Source organism: Neovison vison, chromosome 12, assembly GCF_020171115.1.
Source record: "Neovison vison isolate M4711 chromosome 12, ASM_NN_V1, whole genome shotgun sequence".
Lineage (NCBI taxonomy): Eukaryota > Metazoa > Chordata > Mammalia > Carnivora > Mustelidae > Neogale > Neogale vison.
Genome location: NC_058102.1, coordinates 85,294,243 through 85,305,003, shown reverse-complemented (window position 1 = coordinate 85,305,003; position 10,761 = coordinate 85,294,243). Strand labels below are relative to the sequence as shown.

General features: G+C 47.9%; 1 protein-coding gene across 1 annotated transcript; it reads left to right on the top strand.

Annotated features, from left to right (window-relative positions):
* Positions 1 to 5,129: 5,129 nt before the first annotated feature.
* Positions 5,130 to 10,495, top strand: FKBP11 (FKBP prolyl isomerase 11). The gene is made up of 6 exons (XM_044228509.1): positions 5,130 to 7,163; positions 7,343 to 7,408; positions 7,795 to 7,882; positions 8,162 to 8,195; positions 8,561 to 8,631; positions 10,258 to 10,495. Exons 1-6 carry the CDS (start codon positions 7,038 to 7,040, stop codon positions 10,473 to 10,475), a joined length of 603 nt encoding a protein of 200 aa, XP_044084444.1. The 5' UTR covers positions 5,130 to 7,037; the 3' UTR covers positions 10,476 to 10,495.
* Positions 10,496 to 10,761: the final 266 nt, after the last annotated feature.

Sequence of the window (10,761 nt, the reverse complement as noted above, 5' to 3'; positions counted from 1 at the left end):
CCTGAGGGAAAGGACAAGCCTCTGCCCTCCCAGCCCACTCCTGCCGCTAATCTCTTCCTCTCCTGCTACTATTGTCTGGCTCTAGGAAAAGAAAGAGATGGTTCTCTCCTTCCTTTGGTGGGTGAAGGCTAGGTTAGTTAGGCAGGCGTTCTTCACTCTCACCACTTTCTTAAGCTTTGGAGACAGAGACCTTCCAATCCTGACGTTATGGGAAAGAGACAGGATTTAGGCATACAGTAAGTTTGAGAGCCCCAAGTACCAGTGTGAAGAAAATCATTTGTATTCAGTTACGTCTGTGCTCCTCAAAAGTCCTGCTTGGTGACTTCACAATTACTGATAAGAACACCTTTACCAAGTGCTTTATTTGTACATTAATAAGCATATTCTTTCTAGTACTATAGCCCATCGTAAGATAGTGATAATGGAGAGGACTTTAGCTGGATGGCAGGTCAGTGGGTGTCTTTTTGACTCCTGAAGAGGATGACCTAGTCCATTTTGCCCCTCAGTGCTCCATTTAAGGTGCCAGGAATGAGTTGACATCATCTGATGTCAGAGCACAGTCCCTTGTGGCTGTTGCTTAAACTTTTCAGCTTCTTTTAGGGGCACATGGTAGGATGAGGGAGAGACTTAACCTGGAAGATAAGTGTTCAGCATCCAGCTCTTAGGACAAATAGCAACCATATCTGCCCAGAACTTGAATAGCTCTTCAGTTATGGCTTGACAGAAGACTTGGGCCCAGGATCTACCTCAGAATATTCTGGGCAAGGGAGTTTCCAACATGAGCCTAGAGAGAGCCAGTGGAAAGCCTTGGATTGGTCTGGCTGGGGTGGAGGACAGACTGTCGCTTTCATTTCAGAGTTTGGGGACAGTGACAGGGAAAATGAGTGTGGTATGCAGGAGTTTCTCAGACTTGAGGTATAAGGTCTGAAGGCTCTGGGGGTTCACTGCATCACTTCTAGTTCAAGTGCCTAGATTGGTCAGAGCAGAAAATTGACAGGTACTTACTTAGTACCTTTTATGGTTCCAGACCTGTGTTAAGAAGGAAGTCTAACCACTGTCCTGGTGGAGAGACCTGGCAATCCACTTCTGGGATGCTCTGAAATCCTTTGGGATATCCATAGTGCAGCACGTGGGGCAGTGAGAGTTGGGGAATAACTGTGGGGGGGATACCCCTTTGCTGCTGCTTGGTGCACAGCGTGGTGTCTTTGGGCAGGTAGTCACAATACTAGGAACACTTCTTTTCCAGTTCTGAAGGGTGTGGAGATAGGAAGGCCAAAGTCCAGCTCTCTACGTTCTAACCTGGTTAACTGGAGGGATAGAGTAAGTAGGGATAGGATCCAGAGGCCTGCCTTCCTCTAAAGGTTTTCAATCTAATTGGGTTTCCTGGCTGTGGTTGCTGGGATTGGGTAAGAATGACCCCAAGTTCCTGAGCAAAGGGAAGAGAAGGTTAAGTCTGAGGAAATCCAAACCTTAGGAAAGGGAGCAATGCAGTGCCTGAAGGTCTGGAAGTGAGGAACTTGGGTCAGGACTATTCACCATCATGGCTTGAAGGTGAGTGTCTGCTTGTGTGTGTCACTTTGGCTGTAAGCTGCAGAAGAGAGTGGGCTGAATGAGGGCATAACCATACCTAAAAAGAAAACATTTTGTCATCCAAGGTATACCTGCCCTTGAAAAAGCAACATTAGATTTTGGATCCAGATTTACATATGCTGACTCACAGGCTTTTTGTTTATTAACAGTCTGTTAAAAGTAAACATATTAAAAATATTTAGAAAGCAGTGCCCTGCTTACGATCTGGCACGTAATAAGCATTCAGCCTTGATGAATGAATAAAAATCATTGTCCTTGACCAAACTGGATCCTGGCGGGTACCCTGTGAGTCCAGGGGGCTGTGGTAGAGTTTCATCTTCTCGCTGATAGAGACACCTTTGAAGGTGGAGGCCTTTCCAGGAGTGGCCCTCTGATTTCAAAGTTGTGCCTCCAGTCAGGGTTGTGCCAACTCCCCTGCCTTTCCCGGAACAATTTTGCCTTTCTCTGGCCTTCAGGTTCCTCTTAACTTGATCCAAGGAGAAAGCTCCTTCCTTCCTGTTCCCTTCTGGGCTCAGGTGGGCTTGCGCAGCCCTCTGTGGGTGAGAGTGTTGTCTTAGTTTTGCCTGATTCCCACTATCTACCCCCTGCCCCAACTCCACCTCCACTTCCCCTTCCCATTCCTGACAGAGTGTCAGATCTGGACTGGGCAGTAGCCTTCCATCTTCATGACACCATTCCAGTCACCCCACACACCAGTGCGCATGGTCACAGCTTTGCTCGGAAACCTTCAGTGGGTTCCTGCTGCTTTCATCTGACATTCAAGCTCTCCACAACTAGCTCTTGCTTCATTCTCGAACTATCTCTGCTCCTCTGCCTGAATTCATTACTTTAACCAAAATTGTCCACTCATTTTTCCCAAATATCCGACCTGCTGCCTTTATCCCTTTTTCTTTTTCTATTTATTTATTTTTAAGATTTTAATTATTTGACAGAGACATCACAATAAAGCAGAGAGGCAGGCAGAGAGAGAGTGGGAAGCAGACTCCCCACCGAGCAGAGAGCCCAATGGGGGCTTGATCCCAGGACCCTGAAATCATGACCTGAGCCAAAGGTAGAGGCTCAACCCATTGAGCCACCCAGGTGCCCCCCTTTTCTCACTTTTTAAAAAAAAATATTTTATTTATTTGACAGAGATTACAAGTAGGCAGAGAGGCAGACAGAGAGAGAGGAGGAAGCAGGCTCCCCGCTGAGCAGAGAACCCCACGTGGGGCTCGATCCCAGGACCCTGGGATCATAACCTGAGCCGAAAGCAGAGGCTTTAACCCACTAAGCCACCCAGGTGCCCCTTTTTCTCACTTTTTAAAGAATACCATTTTTCTTTAAGATCTGCAAAGCTGCCATGACCTCTCTAATCACAAAGACTCTTCCCCGCTCCTTTAGTTTCATTAGCACAACTCATTCAACACCTCCCATACATTCCCTTGTATTACTATATATTGTGTTCATTCATTTACTATTTAATTTTAAAATTTATTTTTGTAACCAAAGTAATTTTCATTGTGGAACATCCAAACAATACATAAGTATACAGAGCAACATGTGAAACCTGTTCCCCCTCTACTTTTCTCACTCCCATTCCCAAAGTAACCACCCATGGCTGCTTAGTGTGCCTCCTTTTGGTAGTTTCTTTTGTAAATATATATATACCTCCACACACTTGGGGAAGGATTAAAATATAAGTGTACTCCTTTCATATCTATTATTATTATTATAAAAAATTTATTTTTTTAAAGATTTTATTTATCAGAGAGAGTTCAAAAGCAGGGGAAGCAGCAGGCAGAGGGAGGAGAGCCCGCTGAGCAAAGAACCCAGTGTGGGCCTTGATTCCAGGACCCTGAACTTAACCAACTCAGCCATCCAGGCTCTAATCTTGTCCCTATTTTGCCTTTTTTTTTTTTAACATAAGGAGATATATATATATATATATATATATATATATATATATATACACACACACACATACATACATACACACATACATTTGTCTTGGAGGTTTTCCAAGTTAGTATAGTTATATATGTATTTTTTACAGATTTATTTTTAGAGAAGGAGAGAATCTCAAGCAGATTCCATGCTGAGCACAGAGCTTAACTCAGGGCTTGATCTCAACAACACTGAGATCATGACCTGAGCTGAAACCAAGAGTTGCTTAACCAACTATGCCACTCAGGCACCCCAATATAGTTAGATATTTTTAATTCTGTTGGAAGTATTGCATAGCATAATACTTATTCAGTATAAAAGACATTTGTCTAGAATCTGTTATGGGGGGGTATTGTACAGCTAGTACCGAGGGGTCTCCAGGCATGATCATAACCTTGTCCTTGCCATCAGTGAGCTGGCTCTTTGGAGATAGGGAAAAGTGGGGCATACACAACAGCAACACAAAGGAAAATGTAATAATGTCCCCCAGAGTGTGCTGAATGTTCAGAAATAAGTGACTTCTTAATAAGGGAATCAGGACTTTACAGAGGAAGTAATATTTGAGCTTGGTTTGGAGGAAGCATGACAGGTGAAGGAACAGCATGAGCCAGGGCACAGAGATGGAAACATATTGATGCAGGTTCATCTGATGTCAGAGTATAGTCTGTGAGCAGGAAGAGGATTTGGGTCAGTTCATAAATGTTTATCAATCTGTCTATGTATCAAACACTATACTAGGCAACGAGAATATAGAAATGAGAAAGATGAGGTTGCTGTCATTAAAAGGCCTTCAATTTAATGGAATAAAAGCCAAGTTTGGAAAGGCAGATTAGGACCAGATGATAAAAGTTTTCAACTGGCATGTCATGGAGTCTGAATTTTATTCGCTCGCTGGGCAGTGTGGGGCCATAGGCTCCATAACTGGAGCTGAGCAGATAGCGGCAGTGTACAGAATGGGCTAAAGTAGGGAGACGCTAGGGATTGGGGGGCTTAGAGTGCTCTCTCTCTCTTTTTAAAACCAGGTAGCAATTCATTTCTACCTTAGTTAAAAAGTGTCTGGTGGAGGCCCCTGGCTGGCTCAGTGGGTTGAGCATCTGCTTTCTGCTTAGGTCATGATCGCAGTGTCCTGGGATTGAGCCCTGGGTTGGACTCCCTGCTCAGTGGGGAGTCTGCTTGTCCCTCTGCTGCTCCCCCTGCTTGTGTGCACTCTCGCAAATAAATAATCTTAAAAGAAAAAAAGTGGTAGGCAGTCCAGGACTGGAATGGTGACTCTATGGTTATCAAAGCTTAGATGATGAATTTTTTTTTTTTTTTTTTTTTTTAAGGACTTTAGGTATGCCTGAGTGGCTCAGTTGGTTAAGTGTCTGCCTTTGGCTCAGGTCATGATCCCAGGGTCCTGGGATTAAGTCCCGCATCAGGCTTCTGCTCAGTGGGGAACCTGCTTCTCCCTCTGCTTGCCACTCCTGCTTGTGCTCTCTTTCCGACAGATAAATAAGATCTTTTAAAAATTAATTTATTTGAGAGAGGGAGAGGGAGAAGCAGACTCCATGCTGAGCAGAGAGCCCTGGGCAGGGCTCAGTCCCAAGACCCTGGGATCATGGCTTGAGGCAAAGGCAGATGCTTAACCCACTGAGCCGCCCAGGCGCCCAGGGCTCAGACTTCTTTTTGCTTCACCGTCCTCGCACATAGCTTCATCCTCATGGTCACCTCATGGTCTGATGTGACTGCTAGAGTGTAATTCATCTCATCTATATGCCAGGCAGCAGAACAAAGGAAGGGAAGGAGCTGGAGGAGAGGAGGAGGAGCACACAATGACACACTTCTTAGCTGAATTAATTTTCTTTAAGGGGCCTTGCTGGAAGTCCAGGACAATATTTCCAACACTTCTGCTTATGTCTTACTGGCCAGAACTTAGTCACATGGCCTTATCCAGCTTTGAGGAAGACTTGAAAATGTAGTTTTGTGTTTATTATTATTTTTTAATTGGAAGTATAATTTGAAGTATAATTTGTGCAGTGCAACGCACAGATCTTCTCATATAGTTCTAACAAGTTTTAACAAATGCTACACCCATGTTAGCCACCTCCCTATCAAGATATAGAGCATTCCATCATCCCTAGAAATCCCCTCCTCCTGAGGGGACTTTTTCAACAATTCCAAAGAGGTAATGGCTTAATTAGGGTAGTAGCCTTGGGAATGGAAGGAAAGCTTGGAGAGGTGATGGAAGGACAAATCAAAGGAGACTGGTATGAATGAGAGGAGAATTTAGGAGAATGCTAACAGCAGAGCCACTAACAGAAACAGAAAATCGGGAGGGAATTCTAGATTGTTACAGATGGGATGGATGGAAAAAAAGGAATGAGAGTACAGTATTGGGTGTATTGATTTGATGTACTGGTCAAACACCCAGGTGGAGATACCCAGCAGGCAGTTAGTTGTATCTAGAGCTTGGGAGGGCATCAAATACGAGAGAGATGCTGAAGAGGACAGGGACCAAGAAATGACACAAGAATTTGGTGACTGAGCTTAATGATGACTTTTGGAGGGAGCAGAATTCAGGTGCCATGGCCTGAGTGGGCAGTGAGGATTTAAATCATACAAAAGGGGACTGGTTGTGTTGCCCGGAACACTTTTTAAAACCCCTTTAAGAAATTGAAGTCCTTGGGGGTACCTGGCTGGCTCAGTCTATAGAGCTTGAGACGATATTGGGGTGAGGTCAAGCCCTAGGTTGGGCAAAATAAACATAAAAAGGTCGTAAGTTGCCCTTTTTACAAGCTTGCTGATAAAGGAGGAGGGATAGGTCGGTGTGAGGAAAAGATCAGGGATTCGCCCCATCCTTGCAGGAAAATAGCTCCTGGTTGTTTGAAATTATCTTTCCAAAGAACAGGCATACAAGACAGCTCCCTGCCTCCTGTGACCTCCAGAATTCAAGGTGAATGGCTGGAAGAGGGACAGGGGTGCCCTCTTTAACAACCGCTGGGGTGGGTTGGGCCAAACAGACACTGCCAGGACAGGTGTGAAGACACCTGTATCTTAAAAGAGGAAAAACCAAAAGACCCAACAGGCGGGACTCAGGCCGTCGTAAGTTTGAATCTTGTCTCTGGCGCCACCTAGCTAGAAGACCTTGGGCAGGTTTCTTAACCTGAACTCATCTGTAAAATGGAAACAGTTATGCCTACCTTTCAGGGTGGCTTTGAGGATTACAGAAAAGTGACTGGCACACAATAGGTCATCGTAAGTGGGTGCCATTAAGTGACCCAGTCCCCCTCGCTATGGGACAGAACGGCCAACGGATGGATCCTAAAACGCGACCTCCCGATCTCTGAGGGTAGGGAAGGGCTCCCGGCGGCCTCCCTCCAGGAGGTGGGGACAAGGTGGCGGAAGGGCTGCTGGAGGAGGAGCTGGCGCGTTGCGACCCGCCCCGTCCCGTCCACTCCGGCCTGGGCTCCAAGGGAATCGCTGTCCTAGGCGCCGTCACCGGAGCAGCCTGTCCTGGTGCCCCGTGCCTTGCCCCGCGTCCAGTCATGACCCTGCGCCCCTCACTTCTCCCGCTCCGTCTGCTGCTGCTGCTGCTCAGTGGGGTGATGTGCCGGGCTGAGGCTGGGTTTGAAACCGAAAGTCCCGTCCGGACCCTCCAAGTGGAGACCCTGGTGAGGAGAGGGTGTCCCGGTGCTGCGGCGGCCGGGCCTTGGTGGGGAACGAGGGGATCGGAACGAACCTGGGAGCCGGGAGGAGAGCGAGTGCGGGAACTGATCTAGGGAGTGCTGGGTGTCGGGGCGGGAACGGAATCTCTGGAGGAGCCTGCGTGACTCCTGTAGTCCGCTCGCAGGTGGAGCCCCCCGAGCCGTGCGCGGAGCCCGCTGCTTTTGGAGACACGCTGCACATACACTACACGGTGAGGGATCGGGGGGGGGGGCGGGGCGGGGCGGGGCCCGGGAGGGGGCGGTGCCCTGCTGGAACACGTCAGCGCTGTCTGGGACACGTGGCAAGCAGTTCGGGAGTGAAGCTGGAGCTCCGGGGTCGTCGAGCACGTGGCGGGGGGAGGGGCGCGCCTCCTGCCTGCCCATTTCCCTTCCCAGCTTTTCCGCCAGTTCCGCCCCGGCTCAGAGAAGCGGAGGGTGGGGAGATCTCCGAGAAGCGCCAGCCCTTTGGGGCTTCCTGTTGCTTTCTGCCCGGAGGGGAATGCTGGGCTGCAGCTGCGAGGGGGTTGCCGCCGCTGCCCCGGGGCCCAGGTGTGTGGTGCCCTGCGAGGTGTGCGCTCCTGCTGCTCTCTCCCCACAGGGCAGCTTGGTAGATGGACGCATTATTGACACTTCCCTGACCAGAGATCCTCTGGTTATAGAACTTGGCCAAAAGCAGGTGATCCCAGGTATGTGACCTGCGCCTCCCATTCTGTTTCTTCCTGACCTAAGCCCTTCTTAGCCTCCTCAATCCCTAAAATACGTTGAAAATGCCACCAGGACAATACCAGTCACCTCCTGAGGTTCAAACCCGGCTTCTGACACTCCCTTTGGCCCACACCCCACGGATGACCAGGGATTTGAGAAGTGGGGAGCTTAGTTGAAGGTCGTAGGGAGCGTTTGATTCTCCTCTCCTGGGCTTTGGGGGATGTAGGTAGCTTCCTTTCAGTTGTGTCTTCTTCCTCAAGGTCTGGAGCAGAGCCTTCTAGACATGTGTGTGGGGTGAGTATCAGGGCAGGGGTGGGCTTGGGCACCCCCTTTGCATGGGTGGAGGCTTACTTTGCTGTCCTTGCTCCTCAGAGAGGCAGAAGAATGTGTGATAAAGGCTTTGCACTGGGCAGGTCCAGGTCATTGGGAACCTGAAGGGCATCCAGAGCCACTGTGCCTCTCTGGCTGTGGGTTCTGTTGGAGGAGCTGAGGCATGTGGGGGGACAGACCTTTCCTGGTCAACCTGTTTGGTGCTCAGCTGGGAGAGTTCATCATTTGGGGTGAATATCCAGAGTGTGTTGCTGGTGGGGCTGAGGATGGACTGAGGCTCCTAGCCCACCTGATCCCACCCCAGCTATGATTCATATTCCTTCCCTCAGAGAGAAGAGAAGGGCAATCATTCCCTCTCACTTGGCCTATGGAAAGCGGGGATTTCCACCGTCTATCCCAGGTAATCTGTCTAGTCCTCTCTGTCAGGCAGTCAAAGTACCCAGTCCCTCAGAGCTTTGTCTGGGGCTTGAGATAGTCTAAATCCAGTTTGCTGAAAAGGCCAGGGATGGCTGGGGCCTCCTTCTGTAGGGCTGCTGCTTTTTTCCTTTTCAGATCACCAATAGGGACTAGACACATAGAACTCGTTAAGGCTCCCTGGCTTCCCTCTGGCAGATAGCACCTTGTTAGGGAAGAAATACTGACTTGAGCCACTTGGGTCTGTTGCCTCTGCTAGCTCTCTTTCATGCCTTTTCTCCACAACTCCAACCCGTGTCATTTGTGCTGTTGGTGTGGCTTCTCACCACATCTCCACCCCTCCTTTCAGCCTCCACGAAGAGGCAGTAAAAATCATCACAGTAAAGTAATTAAAAAAAAAAAAGCAAAACAGGGGCACCTGGGTGGCTCAGTGGGTTGAAGCCTCTGCCTTTGGCTCAGGAAATGATCCCCGAGTCCTGGGATTGAGCCCTGCATCAGGCTCTCTGCTCAGCGGGGAGCCTGCTTCCTCCTCTCTCTTCCTGCCTCTCTGCCTACTTGTGATCTCTGTCTGTCAAATAAATAAATAAAATCTTTAAAAAAAAAAAAAAGCAAAACAAAAAACAACTTTTAAAAGCCAAGCCCAGGGGTTTCTGGGTGGTTTAATTGGTTAAGCATCTGCCTTTGGCTTGGGTCATGATTTCAGGGTCCTGGGATTGAGGCCCGCTTCGGGCTTCCAGCTCAATAAAGGGCCTGCTTGTCTCTCTCCCTCTGCCTGCCACTCTGCTTACTTGTGTTCTCTATCTCTCTGTCAAATAAATAAATAAAATCTTTAAAAAAATTTTAAAAAGAAAAAAAAGCCAAGCCCACCCTATAACTTTAAAAGCTGTCAACAGGTCCTGGGAAAGATTTCCCAACATGCAGATCTCTTGCTTTGGGTTATAACAGATGTTCTATTAGCTAAAATGTTTTGTACTTCAGAGTATTAGGATAAAAGTTCTTATCCTAGTTCCAACTTAGAGGAAGAACAGCAAAGAGGGTCATGAGACTAAAGAAAAGCTCTTTCACCCAAAGCTCTACGACCTCCCCCTTTCTAGTATTTGCCTTTCTCCCCTGACTCACTCCTGTTCATTCACCTGCTCCTTACTTCTTAAGCCACCTCCTTCCTCTGTGATGAAACATCTGTGTTTTCTAACAGTCACATTGCATGGGCTCATTGGTTGGTAACATTTTAAAATGTCTAGGTTAAAGCCAGTTCATTTCAGCTCTGCAAAGATTCTGTCAATGTGGCTATTTGGAAATGGGAGTTCTCGGTAGAGGGGTTCTCGGACTTACCAATGGAGAACAGCCTGTATGTCTTAGATCCACAGAGTTTTCCTGTCCTTAGACTTGTCACTGAACACAAGCCACATTTATAGATTTGGGGTAAACATAACTATCAGTAGAGTCTGCACATAACCCTTCTCTGCTTTTGTCTAGAGGAACTCACCATGTTTAAATCTTGCCACCTTCGTAGTTGTTGCTTTTGTGTGGCCTGCCCTCCCTGCTTTCATTTAGATTCGGAGCCCTGGATAAAATGCAGAGATTCTAACCCTCGCCTCCTCTCTGCCTTCAGCGGATGCAGTGCTGCAGTTTGATGTGGAGCTGATTGCACTGATCCGAGCCAACTACTGGCAAAAGCTGGTGAAGGGCATTCTGCCTCTGGTAGGCATGGCCATGGTGCCAGCCCTCCTGGGCCTCATTGGGTATCACCTATACAAAAAGGCCAACAGACCTAAAGTCTCCAAAAAGAAGCTCAAGGAAGAGAAACGAAACAAGAGCAAAAAGAAATAATAAATAATTTTTAAAAATTTCTCTGGATTCTTCACCTGATACTTTCTGAGGCTACTTCTGTAAGTGGGAATGAGGGAAAGGGCTGGGGAAAAAGGCATTCTGAGTTGGATCCTGCCTGACATTGGGGTGGTTGGAGGCTCTGGATCACCTCTTCCCCTGCCTCCTCTTGTCCTAACTTACTGCCAAGGACCTGCACTTGAATGTTCCCGTAGGATCTCTACATCCCAAAGGTATGGGTTCTGGCCCTCTTAGTGCCCAGAACTCAAAGAAGCAGTGCTTCTTGAAC

Excerpts from the sequence above, each read along its gene's own strand:
- FKBP11 (XM_044228509.1), top strand. The coding sequence starts at position 7,038 with ATGACCCTGCGCCCCTCACTTCTCCCGCTCCGTCTGCTGCTGCTGCTG. Across the intron at positions 8,196-8,560 it reads CTTCTAGACATGTGTGTGGG|AGAGAAGAGAAGGGCAATCA; the intron begins GTGAGTATCAGG and ends TCCTTCCCTCAG. Across the intron at positions 8,632-10,257 it reads ATTTCCACCGTCTATCCCAG|CGGATGCAGTGCTGCAGTTT; the intron begins GTAATCTGTCTA and ends CTCTGCCTTCAG.